The following is a 16,281-nucleotide window of genomic DNA, read 5'->3' on the forward strand; positions in this document are numbered from 1 at the left end:
ATCATGCTCCTCCATCCGAATGGAGGATACTTTGACCTTCTCATTCTGCAACTTTTCTGTAAGACATTTTACCTAAACATATCATACACATAAAATTATTATAAACACACTATAACAATAAGGATAATCCATATACAAATAACATTATAACACTTGTTTTCTATTACCTTTTCCTTAGCTACATCAATCTTAAGTTTTGCTTCTTTCACTACTTTTGCATGTCTTGAATTTTCATACTGAATATAGCTCCTTATTTTTTCTGGACATATTAAGCAAGTTGAAATACACAAAAAGGAATATCTTTTAACAGCACTTGAAATACTTACTCAGTGTTCAAAGCTTCGTCCCAAAGTTTAAACTTCTTAGACAAATCCAAATTTATAGTATCACATTTATAACCAATCCGAAGAGAAATCATTTAGAAAGTGATATGATTGCATAATCAAATCCTCTAAACGTTTCAACCATGAATCAGTTTCTTTCTTGGTTGATAAGGATGGAGACCTACACCAAAATCATTCATATGGAAACTTTAATTCAAGCATCTCAAAAAAATTTAATCACTAAGAAAACTTCAAACAAGAGTTGTAAGGATAACCCACTCTTTTTTCGAACTGTTTACGATCAATGCCAACAATCTAATGTGTTCATCCATATACATTCTTTACTTATCAATTCTTTAAAAATGGCTTCAGCTTCTCCTTTCTTGAGATCAAGAGCCTGATTATAATTACACACAAGAACAACAGTGAATAAATACTTGACAAATATATTATGAATGGCTGCAGCACCATAACTATAAAGCAAGAAGTAAGCTGGAACAATAATACCACTTTTTCAAGGGCATATAATTTAATGTAACAGAAGGAAATATCCTTCATGGTCAAAACGTTCAATTAAATGACCAAATGCAAAATCATCTAAAACTTGACTTTCAAGTTGCATGATATTGATAGAAATAATTAGTTCCAATTTGGTAACATCCCTCTATAGCATTAAAGGAATTTGCCGATTGTGATTATTCAATCAGTGAACTATTAAATGCAATTAATTAGAAAAAAACATCAGGAAAATTTGTTAACATGAAATCATACCTTTCCAAACACTCTGCAAAACTCTAAAATCTGCAACGCATTCTGAACCTCTTTTTCCTTTGCAATTGTTTTGGCACTGAGTTCATTCCAAAATTCTCACCACCATCATCTTTGGTGCAAACTTCAGTGACATTTGCATCTGAAAAATTTTCATTTCCAAGTTTCCCTAGGAGAAATGCTTCAGGCTCCTGCAAGAAATAACAAAAAAGAACACGAACCATCTCATGAAAAGTTTATCATAAATTGAAATATAAACGATTCACTCATATCATCATTAACTTATCATAAATTTGAACAGTTGAACAAGAGATCCTTTTCAACCAAATTTGTCAACCACAAGAGATTTAGCAAAAGGGACATGTAGAAAAATAGCATACCTTTATCAGATTACCCTTGTTTATTGGATTTGATGTTTCTAAATTCTTCTTCATTGCAAGCATTTCTGCAACTGACTTAAAGCCAGATTCCTTGGCACTACAATATAGGGGACCAGTAGGTTGTTCACCTCGTCGCTTTCTACAAACATAACTCCTTTGTCAAAATGAACTTATGGATACAATACCAACTCAAAAAGCAAATAGAAAAAATCGAAAAGAAACCCACTGGCAAAGACTACAGTTGCAAATGCCTCGACACTTCGGGCATGTCCAATTAGCCAACTGTGCGACCTCTTCAGCATTCTCCCCGTACCTAATTCACCATAGGAAAATCGTCATTAGAGAAAACATATACATATATAACAAGTATTGTATTGTTATACTCTCTTATTCTTTGATTTTGTAGCAAGGATATCTCAGCTGACAATCAGAGCCTAATTCCTTCTAAATGTATAGCATGTTTGGAGCCCTCATTTGGAACATTTCACATTTACAAAAACAATATTAGTCATAGTATTTAGAAAATTTTAAGTTGTTCCTTGTATTGGAAGTGTGTCCAAAATTCCATTGCTTTGTAACTATAGTCGAAATACACAAAACCCAACAAAATGTGTTGTCATCTTTTTGTCTGTAGAAGGCCACAGGTATCATAAATAGGAGTAACCTACTGGAGATTTCTTTCTCAGCCGTGGTACTAAGCATATCACACTTGTATGAAAAATACAAACATCTAAAATAAATAAAAAAAACCCGAGATTTATGATGCTGACCTAGTCAAGAGGCACCTGTGGCAGTACTTAATCGGACAATTCTTTCCTTTCTTTATGTTCTTGCGGATTGCAGCAAACTTCACAGTAGAAAACCAACAAAACAAATGTGTTGGAAGAATTAAAAAATTGTAAAGTAAGAATTAAGCTTGAACAATAATATCATTTTTTATAGAATATATAATTTAATGTAACTGAAGGAGAATATCATTCATGGCTAGCTGTAAAATAATGTAAAATTTGACTAAGTTGCATGACATTGATAGAAATAAGTAGTTTCAAATTTTGTAATATCCTTTATAGCATGTAAGGAATTTGCCCAATGTAATTGTTCAATCAGTCAACTATTAAATGTAATTAATAAAAGAAATGGGAAAATATTCTTAACATGAAACCATAGCTTTCTGAATACTCCCAAAAGTTTAAAAGCTGCAAGGATTTTTCACTCACATCATCATTACCTTATCAGAAGTTAGAAAAATAACATACCTTTTTCTTACCACTTTTGTTTGATAGATTTAATGTTTCTGAAGTCTTCTTAATTGCAAACATTTCTGCAGCTGACTTAAAATCATATCCTTTGGCACTTTGATATAGAGTACCTGACAGAAAACAAGATATTTTTGTGTGATTTCTTTATATATTAATTCTTGCAAAACAATGGATCTTTGGATGATGTTGCAAATTAAAAAAAAAAAGGCTTTGCCATAGACATGACAAAAAAAAAGGCCTTGAGCTCCTCTATGCCTTCCACTTTTCTCTCTCACACACATATATATATATATATATATATCTTTGATATGATGCGTATGATTAGTGGGACAATAGCACTAAATCTAGTTGAGATTTCTTCTTTTAACAGTGGTGCTAAGTATATCACACTTTTATAAAAAATACAAACATCTAAAATAAGAAAAGAAAACATCCACGGGACCATTCAATCAAAACTTCAATGCACAAAGTAACATATGTTGAGAAAAGAGAACAAAAATATGATTTAGAAAGAGAGAAAACAAATACCATTGGAAGCAAGCTGAACCCATTGCCACCACCATTCAGCACAAATATGAACCTTAGATGAAAAAGCAGTGACCGAGTTCAGTGCTGAGTTGGGAGCGAGTTGATGGTAAAGAGTAAAGAATCGATGACCTGAGGAGACAGTAGCTTCATTGAACATTGCAGAGATGTTTTTCTGGTAATAGCTTTTTCCTTGTTATCACACAGAAATTTATATTTATTATTATTGGTAAGAGGTTTCCATCTTTATACAGCCATTGCAGAGAAATGTTATCACCGATGTGTCCTCCAATAAAATGCTTCCATAATTATACAGCCATGCACCGATGTCCCGTCCAATAGGGTGCCTCCTTAATGACATACCACGTGATGTCCATTTTATTTTTTATACACCGATGTCCAGTCCAATAAAGTACAGCTTACTGAGATATTATCCATTTTATTTATCATGTTTTATATATTTTATATTGTTAATATATTTTATCTCATATTATTTTTTTTTAAATCATTATTTTACTCTTCTAAATATCAATAAAGTATTAAAAAATGTATGTTTTATATTATAATATTTAACGGTTAGTAGAGAATATATATTTATGTATAATTATTCTTTATTTTATTTTCTTAGGTAATCAATTAATTTAATTATACAGCACCGATGTCTCGTTTAATAGAGTAGCTCCTTAAGGAGATATTGTTCCATTTTATTTATTATGTTTTATATAATTTATATTGTTATTAAATTTTTTAAATCATTATTTTGAACATTTATTTCTAATGTTTTAAACTTTTCATTTTGAAAAATCATAATAGATAGATTCTAATATAATTAAAAAGTACAATATATATTGTAAGAGGTTAATTTTAAATCTTTTTAATTATTAAAATTTGTTTCATTATACACACTCTAGTAAAGAAAACATGAGACTTATAGTGTAATTTCTCTTATTTATAATAGGTATACAGTAATGAAAATAAATACAAATGAACGAATAGATAGTAAAAATTGTAATTTCCAAAAATATTTTGAAATCATAATTTTAAACATGGGATGGTTTTCTGTTACTTTTTCATCCATTTTTATATACTTTTTGTTTACTTTTTCATTAATATATTTAAATAAGAGAATGTGAATGAAATATATGATTTTGTGATATGAAAAATTATACTTCCTTAAAAAAAATTAATTTCAATCTAATAATTGAAAATAAATAACATTTAATCTCTTATAATTTATTGTATAAGAAGAAGTTTGGAAGATATAAGGTGAAACTTAAAGAATTATTTGTATGGAATTGTTATATCTATAACTTGGAATGCATCACGTTTAAAATTGTATTATAGTTAATCTTGTTGTATATATTTGTGATGCACTCTTTTTTATATGTGTCTGTTGTTCTAAAGAGGTTTTAATAAGACATCTAATTAATAACACAATATTTTATCATGTGATTATGTTATAATTATTCTACTCACATTTGTTCACTCTAGTTAAACATGATAAGGAAGCTTCGTCATCGGGATGATCCCTCCCATAACTTCATTAAATTAAAAGTTTGGATAAGGAAGGTTCATCGACTAATATTATCCCTTCCATAACTTCATGAATTCAAAGTTTGGGTAAGGAACCTTCATCAAATAAGATGATCTCTCCAATAATTATATTGAATTAAAGGTTTGGGTAGGGAAACTTTATTATTCGAGATGATCTCTCCCAGAACTTAATTGAATTAAAAGTTTAGGTAAGGAAGCTTCATTCACTAAGATGATCCCTCTTATAACTTCAATGAATTTAAAATTCCTTAACTTTATTAAAAGTTGGGATGTTTCATGGTTGAGCTGATCCCTCCCATAATTTTACTTTATTTTTTCAAGACTCTACATCATAATTTTATTTAAAAAGATGAAGGAACTTTGTTCATGGCATGCTTGGCCGACATCATTTAAATGACTTGTGAGAGTTTAGTTGAAAATTCTTTCTGTTAAAACATATGCAAAGTGTAAGTGGAAATGAGAAATTTAAAAGAGACAAAATAATTGTACAAGTTTGAGATTTGTGAAAGAGTTTGATTGGTTCTACATCTGACCCCTTGGTATACTCGTATTGAGAGAAAAAATTTAAATTAAAGAAGAATATTTTATCTGTGAACAATTCTCTTAGTGTATTACACAAGCTTATTGACATCATAAACAATAAGTCGATGTTAGATGTCATTGGCAACTAGTTGTAGTTTTCCTCAAGGATGTTATGTAGTTTTTCTCCTTTCACAAGTATCTCCCCAACCATCAACCTCGGTGTTATGAATTTTCATTGTTATATAAGTATATCCCAAAACATTCAATTTTTCATGATTCATTTGCTGGACATAACATGTTGTTATGGACATCAACTATTATATAAAAAAGCTTGCATAGTTGTTATCCCTTTGAGATTTGTTATTTTCGTTTTATGCATAATTGTTTGTTTCATTTCCTTCTCTAATTATTTATAATTGTCAAACCAACTCATATGATGTGATTACTATGTAATACCATTGGATGATAATTGTTACTTAAACTCATGTTACAACTAGTTTTGAAAGAGTAATAATTATTGAATCAATTACTTTTGAAACTTAGTTTTTGTATATTAATTAAAATGGTTGTCTTGAATTATTGAATCAATTTCTTATTTATGGCATCTTTACTGTTCATTGATGAGAGGATAATAAATTATTTATCTTCTTCTATTATTACATTTACGAGAATTAATATTAATTTATAGAAGGAAGCAATATCGATATGCACATTTAAAGTAGAAACACAGCAGTAAATTGGTTGTTCTTTTTTATTATTGGTTCAGAAAAAAATACAGTTTTCAAAGAAAAAGATGCCATTGAAGTTTTATTATAAACGCAGAGCAGTAAATTGGTTGTTCTTTTATTGGTTCAGAAAAAATGCAGTTTTCAATGAAAAAAAGATGCTATTGAAAAAGATGAATACAGTTGGCAATAGAAAAAACCCTAGAAATTGCAGAGAGGTTTCGTCTACTACCTTTCTTTCATATTCATCCTATTGGTTCAGAAAAGAGGCAAAGAAAAACAGTTTTCAAAGAAATCAATATTTATTGAAAAGCTAATCATTCTGCAGAAATACAAATATCAAGCAAAATTGTTTGATAGCCCATGGTCCCTGTTGAGCTCATTGGTTCAAAAAAGAGGCAAAAAGAAAACGTTTCAACAAAAACAAGATTCATTGAAAAGATAAACCTGCTGTGATCGGAGACACAGTGCTTCCACCTGATATTGCAGACAGCTTTGCTCATAACTGTCCAAAGATGTAATAAAACATAAATATGAACATTTCAATTTCTTTTAAATTATGTATCCACTATTTTTTTTCCTTAAATGATCGGAGACACAGTGCTTATATTAAAAATGAAGTATATGATAAATTTCTAACAGAAGAGATCTATTTTATTAAATTTGCTTATATTTGAACTCACTTATTTAAAATAAAAATCATAAAAAAGGTATATTGCTACATACTTCTAATAATGGATTATATGGTTATGGAAAATAGTAACACTAAGTCGTATATTGCTAACATTTGATCAAGACAAAATATCTAGAATTCTTCTTATTGTTAGTATTAGAAATATTCAGAATACATTATCACTTTTCAATGAATATATCATTGTACATCTAACTAGTTAAATAAAAAAATACAACTGTAAATAGTAATTAAATTACAAAAAAAATCATTTCATTTCGTATTCCACTAAAATAAAATACAAAAAAATTATATACAATGATTACAATAATGAAGGTCCCTTGAGTCCAAAAACAAAGGAGATTTCCACCGAAACCTACAAAAATAAAAAATGATATCATGTCAAAAAGAATCTTAACAAAATATTATTATTAGTAGATAAATTTACAAGAGTCTCATCATTAATACAATACCATTACTCCACTGAAAGAAGACCCATATGGAATGAGGGTTTTTGCCAGCATTATGCTATTAAGAACAATTAACATTAAACATAAACTCCTACAAACTTTTTTGAGAATTGAGACTCTTAAGTCTTTTAGCCCTGCAACCAAGGTAGAAAAGAAATATGTGATTCAATAGCTGTGGCTTAGTCTACAAATAAAAACATCCGAATAGGACATTAAAAATTCACCATCATGTTCATTGACAAAATATAAGCAATTCAATTTCAAATATGATGTAAAGTATCTGAAATCACAACAACAATTCACTCAAGTTTAAGAAAACAACTCACCTTGAAGATATATATTTATCAATCTCGTCCTTCTCTGGAAGACCGTAAACAAACCAGCTTTCTTCAGGTAAAGTAGCAGTTTCATCTTGTATCTTCATATCTGCATTGATGCTTTCTTTTAGAAAACTTGCTAATTCCCTAGTCAAAATGGTATCATCAATCAGACAAATTGAGCTCATAAATTTTGAGAATTACCTTGCAGCAGAAGAACCGATTCGTCATTGTAACTTTGTAACTTCCAAAATGTCATCCCATTGTTGTCCACAAACTCTGGATTGATTCTCGTAGCATCACATCCACTTTTGTCTTTAACATAAGAAAAACAATTGTCAACCCTTACAATAGCATAAACATTAAAACTAGTAACATATAAAACAATATGTATCCAAACTTTCCATTTTGACCTAGTTAAGTGCGTTAATTTATTTAAGAAACAAAATTACCTACACAGACTCTGTTTTCTGTTTTTACCACATTAACAACATTTATTTCTTTATTAAACCAAGACCTACCTAGATGTTTAACCTTAACATCTATTAAGAAACAATTAATCATGACATACATTTTTCACCTGTGCTCTTTAACCTTAACATCTCAATGTGTGCTTCGTCAACCTCAGTTCTTATCTTTATATGAGCATCATGCTCCTCCCCTGGAATGGAGGACACTTTGGCATTCTCATTCTGCAACTTTTGTCCAAGACACTTTATCTGTACATATCATACACACAGAATTATTATGAACTGTAACAGCAAGGATAATCCATATACAAAGAACATCATAAGACCTTGTTTTATATTACCTTTTCTTTAGCTGCAGCAATCTTAAGTTTTGTTTCTTTCGCTACTTTTGCATGCCTTGAATTTTCGTCCTGAATATAACTCCTTAGTTTTCTGGACATATTAAGCAAGTTTCCCACCACTTTAATTGATATTAAGACAACAAAAGTAAAAAAAAAAAAAGAAAAGAAAGATGAAGTGGTGAAAGTAATAAAACAAAAGAAGAATACACAAAATGGAACATTTTTTTAACAGTACTTACTGAGTGTTCAAAGCTTCGTCACAAAGAAGAGTCATCAGTTTAAACTTTTTACACAAATCCAATTTATAGTATCCACTGATGCCTTCTTGAAACCAATCCACAGGAAAATCATTTAGATGATATGATTGCATAATCAAATCCTCTAAATGTTTCAACCATGAATTAGTTTCATTCTTGGTTGAGAAGGATGGAGACCTACACCAAAATAATCCATATGGAAACTTTAATTCAAGCATCTCAAAAAAGTTTAATCACTGAGAAAACTCCAAATAAGAGTTGTAAGGGATAACTCACTCTTTTTTCGAATTGCTTACAATCAATTCCAACAATCTAATGTGAAATTGAATCAGTGAGGAATTATGTTCATCCATACTTTCTTCACTGATCAATTCTTTAAAAATGGCTTTAGCTTCTCCTTCCTCGAGATCAAGAGCCTGATTAAAATTACACACAGGAATAACAGTGAAGAAACACTTGATTAATATATTATGAATGGTTGCATTGCAACACCATAACTATAAAGCAAGAATTAAGCTTGAACAATAATACCATTTTTTCTAGGGTATATAATTTAATGTAACAGAAGGGAATATCATTCATGGTCAAAACGTTCAATTAAATGACCAACTGCAAAATCATCTAAAATTTGACTTTCAAGTTGCGTGATATTGACAGAAATAATTAGTTCCAATTTGGTAACATCCCCTTATAGCATTAAAGGAATTTGCCGATCGTGATTATTCAATCAGGGAACTATTAAATGCAATTAATTAGAAAAACCATCAGGAAAATTTGTTAACACGAAACCATACCTTTCCAAACACTCTGCAAAACTCTAAAATCTGCAACGCATTCCCAACCTCTTTGGGTGGTAACTCGATGCCAAATATTTCTTTTAACTCCATGCCGGGTGGCAAAAGAATTTCCTCTGCAATTGCTTTGCTCTCTAAGTTCATTCCAAAATTCTCACCACCATCATCTTTGGTGCAAACTGCAGTGACATTTGCATCTGAAAAATTTTCATTTCCAAGTTCCCCTGAGAGAAATACTTCAGGCTCCTGCAAGAAATAACAAAAAAGAACACGAACCATCTCATGAAAAGTTTATCATAAATTGAAATATAAACACATTCACTCATATCATCATTAACTTATCATGAATTCGCACAGTTAAACAAGGGATCCTTTTCAACCAAATCTGTCAACCACAAGAGAATTAGCAAAGGGGACAGGTAGAAAAATAGCATACCTTTATCAGATTACCCTCATTTAATGGATTTGATGTTTCTAAATTCTTCTTCATTGCAAGCATTTCTGCAACTGACTTAAAGCCAGATTCCTTGGCACTACGATACAGGGGACCAGTAGGCTGTTCACCTCGTCGCTTTCTACAAACATAACTCCTTTATCAGAATGAACTCATGGATACACTACCAACTCAAAAAGCAAATAGAAAACATCAAAAAGAAACCCACTGGCAAAGACTACAGTTGCAAATGCCTCGACACTTCGGACATGTCCAATTAGCCAACTGTTCAACCTCTTCAGCGTTCTCTCCATACCTAATTTACCACAGGAAAATCGTCATTGGAGAAAACATATACATATATACAAGTATTGTATTGTTATACTTCCGATTCTTTCATTTTGTACCAAGGATATCTCAGCTGACAATCAGAGCCTAATTCCTTCTAAATGTATAGAATGTTTGGACCCCAAATTTGGAACATTTCACATTTACAAAAACAATATTAGTCATAGTTTTTAGGAAAATTTAAGTTGTTCCTTGCATTGGACGTGTGTCCCAAATTCCATTGCTTTGCATCTATAGTTGAAACACACAAAAACCACCAAAATGTGTTGTCTTTTTTCCTTACAAGGACACAGGTATCCAGCATAATAAACAATCTTACTCAAGGTAAGCAGAACCACTATAGACAACAACTGTTTCATGGTCCTACCCTGTTCTCACAAGATATAGTATCTCATGAGGGATACCAGCGACCTGGTACAAGACAATATATTTTTGATATTTCTTTGTATACTCTTGCAAAACAATGGATCTTTGTATGGTGTTGCAAATTAAAAAAGGTTTTCCCATAAACATGACCAAAAACAAGACCTTGAGCTCCTCTATGCCCTTCCACTGTTCCCATATCTTCATATATATCTTTGCTATGCTGCATATGATAGGAAGGAATATAGCAGTAACCTACTTGAGATTTCTTCCTCAACAGTGGTGCCAAGCATATCACACTTCTATGAAAAATACAAACATCTAAAATAAAAAATAAAAAAAAAAACTCAAGGTTTCTAATGCTGAACTGACCTAGTCAAGAGGCACTTGTGGCAGTACTTAATTGGACAATTCTTCCCTTTCTTTAAGTTCTTGCAGGTTGCAGCAAAATTCTCCTTCTTTTGCCGGCACTTCACAGTCGAAAACCAACAAAACAAATGTGTTATCATCCAAATGTACCACAAAATCAAGAAACAAACTGAACAACAAAGTGTAATAAAAAAAAAATCACCACACTCCAACATGCAACATCAAAAATTAGACATCACATAAGTAAAAAAGAGAATTAATAAAATACTTGATGACAAGATTTTCCAGTTCCACCAATTTGAAGGGGAGGACTGGCCACAACATCCTCGGAGTTCTTAGTCTGAGCAGAAGATAATCTCACGTCCATTTTGAGTAGGAGAAAGGAATTCTCTCTTTGAATGCTGAGTTGAAGGGAGTAGCAAAGGAAGGACGGCTGGTTTGGAATTTTGAGAGTGTCCTTCCGTCTCTCTCTATATATAGTTAAAAAAAACTTTATTAATTGCGGCAATGAATATATTGATTTTTTTTATCAACCTATAAATGTATTAAAGCTAAATCTGAACAATTTTCTGAAGATGTTATTCTAATTTACTAAAAGTAGTCTACTAAATGCCAAGTGAATTACAATGGAAATTAGCCATAGCTTTAGATTCCAAAACCAACACAGACTGTGATCCCAAAAAAGCCTGAGACAATACAAAAGTATTTAGTAGAATCTCAAATGCTGAGACAACACAAAAAGAAGCTTGAAAAAGAGGTATAAATGCTAAGGATAAGAATAGAAGTTATAAGCTTAAGATGAGGTAAAGTCCATGATATACCTCCAAATGAACATAAATGGAGTTTTAAATTAAATAAATAGTAACAAATGAATAAAAAAAGACCAGGGAACATAACGTGATTAAAAGAGCTAACAATACAGAGAGAGGTGATAGTGTGTGCACAAGGGAAGAGATGAACCAGCAAAATAAGTTATGCATCCTATTCTACTAATTTACTAATTTTTTGTTTAAATTAAAATTAGAAAAATTACTAATGAGTAATAGTACAATTGATTGGTTAACTAATGCAAATTTGACAATCATACTTCGACAAGGATCAATTGTAGAACAGGAGAACTTCTATTCGTATTCCTCAACAGTGAAGCAAGACAGACAAAATGATGTCTCAAAACTGAAGAACATATCACAGGCTACTTTAGAAGAATGTTTAAATTCCATTATCAACAAGTTCATGCAGTGGCAATCTAATGGTCTAGCTAATGCTGCCAGTGTGGATGAAGATTGTTAAGAGTCTGTAGTATGAAAAAAGATTCACATGCAATCCCATAATAGTTTAAGTTTATTTTATGGTTGGTTAATGACAAATATATCATTATGTATTAAGAAGGATTCAGTTTTGACCATGTTCAGAACCAAATCACCCTAAATTTAAGTAGCAAATTGGTTCAAGTACTGTGTTGTGTTTCATTTCAAACACAAGCAGAGAACAGAGAGAAATAAATGTTACTTTTATGTTTTATGTATTTCCTAAAAGTATGAAAATGGAGTAATAATATACAAAAAATAAAAGCACCTAATTGACTATTCACTAATTCAAATAACATACATGGTCATATAAGAATATTTGTTTTCATGTCTCATCCAAATGCTGCTCATCTCCATAGCAATATCTGGTAAAATCACTCTTCACCTGTAAAATCACAGACAACACATGATAGATTTAATGTTCAAAGCCACCGAGGTTCGACACACAAGCAGCGGGTAGAATGGAATGATTAGAGGGAAAACTTGAACTAATGTTAATAGAAAACAAAACAAATTGAAAAGTATGGATGAACTTGATATTGAATGTATAAAATGACTATTTATAGGAATGAACTATTTGCTTGGTATGTACACCTATATGTTGTTGACAATTTTAGCATGATCCATGGACACTACACAAAAATGAACTCTGTACTACAAGTTTTGTTTAACCAATATATTAGTTCAGAATAAAAAAGATAATGTGGCAGAAACAATTAACAAACATGTTTAATCTTGTTAAAATCCTGCAACTGAGGTTAATTGACATTTCATATCGGTTTGACTCGTGCATAGCACACAATTCAACCACTGAGCCTTTTAGACTATACATCCAAATGTGACCATTTTAGATAACACATTATGAGTAATTTAAATTGAAACCAACAATGACGGTAAGAATTAATCTACAATGAGATTACCTGTTTAAGAATTGGAGTTGCACATGTTTCCCACAAGCTTTGAGCATTTGAATATGTGAAGCATGATGGCATGAGTTTTGCATACTGCAAAACAGATGGCACAATGACAGGATATAAACAATACGAAGAGTACGTGACCCACACGATCATTCAATCAAAACATTAATGCACCAAGAGAAACATGAAACAACTGTTAGGACTCAAATAGTCTAGTCTCATACTGTTTAAACATACTAGATGACATTTACACTACATTTTGATAATAACATTCATGATTAAGTTTTGAAGTAACAACAGAGTTAAACCACATATCCTCCTCTTGTTTGAACATATGCTTTGGAACTTGCTAAATCAATTAAAAAACTTAATGAATTTATATTATATAACCTTCTATAAGACAAAAACAGCATGTCGCTGGTGTATATAATTTGTTTTTATCAATAAGTATTATCCAGCATTCAATAGTCTGTTTTTGAGAAGGATTTACTTTTTGGTAAGATTTTAATAAAATAAGATGAATATTTTTAAGTGCTTTAATTTAAAATTGTAAATGGCAATAATATAACACATTAAAGGAAAAATATTACACGTTATCCCTAAGACACTTACATTAATTTCCTCTTTTGATAAATCCAGCATATATCAACAAACCAGAGATGTACATAAGCAGTCTAACAAGAAAGAATAAAGCTATTTGGAGTAACTTTTTACAAGAATATGAAAGATTACAAGAACATCCGCTTCAACTTTCTAACAATCAAACATTTGTTTCAGTACCCATTATCAAATGTCTTACCATGAATACAATCTATGTAATTCAATTTCCCAGAAGTACACTAGCTACTTCAAAAGAAAGTAATGCCAACAGTATTAGCTGATAAAGCTAAAGAAAGAAAATCTGATAAAAAAAATTAAGGAAATTTCCAAATCCAAATCACATTTAGACAACACATCAGGTGTTCCATTGGCTTCTCCCAAATGTGTGAATTCTTTCAAAGTAATGGTAGGATGATACACATTTCCATTCATTTGACAAACATTATAAGAATAAAATGTTCATAAAAGAGTATTTTTTACACTTTTAAGAAAATAAAATAGAGTAAAAAGTAAAGAAGGATAGTGTCAAATGAATGTAAAAAATTTGCGTCAAAGTATCATTTTTTCATTCTTTTAAACTACAGCTTCCTTTGAATCAAACTTTCAACAACAACATTTAGCTAGTTTGAAACCTATGTCTTAAGGACGACTATCAAAGGTGCATGAATTCTTTTAAACTACTGCTTCCTTTGAATTAGACTTTCAACCACAATATTTAGCTGGTTTTGAAACCTATGTTTTATTTAAGGAGGACTATCAAAGGTAGCAGACAGTATGGGACTTTACAACACACATCCCCACAGGGGAGTGATATCTGGTAAACTGGGCAATCCTACTAGAGTAAGTAATATTCCATCTTAAAACAGATTCGTATTAACCAAAGAAGTTGCCCCCACATACATATAAGTTGCACTGAAAGACTTGATGTATGCAATGTGGGACTTCTAAACATTTCTCTTATAACTTGTGCTGTTAGCTTTTACATCAGACTTTTGATTTAAATTTGTCAACAAGTGAAGTTTACAAGTAGACTTTATTGGACAAACTCAATTCGTTTTAACAGGTTTCTTCCATTATAAATATTTAAGACTGAATTTAATTCAAACACCACCAAAGTGCTTATAGGTGTTTATGATGCAAGCATTTGCAACAAGTTATTTCTATTATTGAAAATAAATTAAAAATAAGGTGTTACACTTGGGATGTAAGTTTAAGTGTAAGTTGTCTTGATAACTCATTATGAGGAGATAAACTGAAAATAGTTTATTAACCTACTTATAAATCGTTTCAAACATTTACACAAATGCAAACACTCTAATTTCCAAAAAAATAATATTTTTACCAGAAATGGAAACACCTTTGTATAAGTTGTCTTTACAGTATCAAATTTAGATAATTTGTTTTCATAAATTACAAATAACACCTATTAGGTCAGACCAATAGACCTTTCATAATTACTATTATTATTAAACTACAGCTTTTATGTGCATGCTCTAAATTTCTTACCAATTTTATGAACTATTCTGAGTTGAGCAATCCAATCATGATCTTATGAACTTGAGTGAGTTAATATAAACCCTAACAGTAAATTACTTCTTCCAAACTCATCATAGGTATGGTCTGATTCAGTTCATATATTGAGAAAAGAGAAACAGAAATATGGTTTTCAATGAGTGAAAACAAATACCATAGGAACCAAGATGAACCGATTGCGACCACCATGCGACACAAGTATGAAACCCAGATGAACAAGCAGTGACCGACTTTAGCGCTGAGTCGGGAGCGAGTTGAATGGTGAAGAATAAAGAACCGGCCGGAGGGGACAGTCGCATCATCGGACATTGCAGAGATGTTGCTCTGTTAATAGCTTCAGCTTTCCTTCCTTCTTCTCTCAAAGAATTGTTATCATACAGAACTTTATTATATTTGGTAACAGGTTTCCATAATTATACTGAAAGTACCCGAATGAATACAAATGAATATATTATTGTTTTACATAAACTTTGTAAAATTAAAAATTATATACCAATTTTTTAATTGAAAACTGTTATATACAAAACATTTTTTAAAAATAAAAGTTATACTTTTTTTCTTCTATCCATTTTTTATTCTTTGGGTTCTTTCATGACTGTATTTAATTATATTATAAATGAGAGAACTTTACAATAAGGAGACAGATGAAATATATTAAATTTTGCTATAAAATATTATAATACTTTCAAGTGATGATTTTTTTATTTTCTATTTATCGGGTGTGCATTTACCATCATACTAAAATTCTCTCTAATATTTTAAAAAACTAAAAAACAATGTCTTAAAAAAATATTGATTATCAATAACTTTATATCTATATAAATAGGATATATTTTTTTGGTGATTCCTTTTATAATTTTACTCTCTTAATTATTATTTTTAAAATTTAAATAACCAATTATAATAAATAAATCTATTGTAACTATTTTTTTTAATTCAAATAACTATTCATTATAAAAGAATTATTTATTTACTCTTTTATTATTTTAGTAATTATTTTTTTAAAATTTTAAAAATATTTACACAATATTACATA

General features: G+C 30.4%; 2 protein-coding genes across 5 annotated transcripts; both read right to left on the bottom strand.

Annotated features, from left to right (window-relative positions):
• Positions 1-326: 326 nt before the first annotated feature.
• Positions 327-3,519, bottom strand: LOC124840920 (uncharacterized). Its single transcript, XM_088112134.1, has 8 exons — positions 3,259-3,519; positions 2,728-2,840; positions 2,242-2,318; positions 1,698-1,784; positions 1,472-1,610; positions 1,095-1,282; positions 603-720; positions 327-504 (listed from the first exon to the last, which is right to left on the bottom strand). Exons 1-6 carry the CDS (start codon positions 3,413-3,415, stop codon positions 1,118-1,120), a joined length of 738 nt encoding a protein of 245 aa, XP_087968260.1. The 5' UTR covers positions 3,416-3,519; the 3' UTR covers positions 327-504; positions 603-720; positions 1,095-1,117.
• A 3,341-nt stretch (positions 3,520-6,860) lies between these two features.
• Positions 6,861-15,456, bottom strand: LOC148200510 (uncharacterized). Of its 4 annotated transcripts, XR_015786320.1 has the most exons (16): positions 15,400-15,456; positions 13,116-13,199; positions 12,497-12,580; positions 11,157-11,358; positions 10,892-10,989; positions 10,038-10,124; positions 9,812-9,950; positions 9,376-9,621; positions 8,858-8,997; positions 8,564-8,758; positions 8,325-8,415; positions 8,085-8,232; positions 7,718-7,828; positions 7,523-7,622; positions 7,200-7,330; positions 6,861-7,102 (listed from the first exon to the last, which is right to left on the bottom strand). XR_015786320.1 is itself a non-coding variant. In XM_088114502.1 (15 exons), exons 3-15 carry the CDS (start codon positions 12,550-12,552, stop codon positions 7,288-7,290), a joined length of 1,647 nt encoding a protein of 548 aa, XP_087970628.1. In that variant the 5' UTR covers positions 12,553-12,580; positions 13,116-13,199; positions 15,400-15,456; the 3' UTR covers positions 6,861-7,287. The 4 variants fall into 4 exon arrangements, 3 of the variants coding, with proteins under 3 accessions (XP_087970628.1, XP_087970627.1, XP_087970629.1); XM_088114502.1 differs by having other exon boundaries at positions 6,861-7,330; positions 8,094-8,232; XM_088114501.1 differs by having other exon boundaries at positions 6,861-7,330.
• Positions 15,457-16,281: the final 825 nt, after the last annotated feature.

Source organism: Vigna umbellata, chromosome 4 (genome assembly GCF_029865625.1).
Source record: "Vigna umbellata cultivar VRB3 chromosome 4, Vumbellata_1.0, whole genome shotgun sequence".
In the NCBI taxonomy this organism is placed as follows: Eukaryota; Viridiplantae; Streptophyta; class Magnoliopsida; order Fabales; family Fabaceae; genus Vigna; species Vigna umbellata.

Bases quoted from the DNA above. Each gene is read 5' to 3' on its own strand.
- LOC124840920 (XM_088112134.1), bottom strand. From the start codon at position 3,415: ATGTTCAATGAAGCTACTGTCTCCTCAGGTCATCGATTCTTTACTCTT. The intron at 1,611-1,697 runs GTGGGTTTCTTT...TTATGTTTGTAG, and splicing joins TGCAACTGTAGTCTTTGCCA to AAAGCGACGAGGTGAACAAC. The intron at 1,283-1,471 runs GTATGCTATTTT...TATTTCTTGCAG, and splicing joins ACAAGGGTAATCTGATAAAG to GAGCCTGAAGCATTTCTCCT.
- LOC148200510 (XM_088114501.1), bottom strand. From the start codon at position 12,552: ATGGAGATGAGCAGCATTTGGATGAGACATGAAAACAAATATTCTTAT. The intron at 9,622-9,811 runs GTATGCTATTTT...TATTTCTTGCAG, and splicing joins ATGAGGGTAATCTGATAAAG to GAGCCTGAAGTATTTCTCTC. The intron at 7,623-7,717 runs GTAATTCTCAAA...GCATCAATGCAG, and splicing joins ATCGGTTCTTCTGCTGCAAG to ATATGAAGATACAAGATGAA.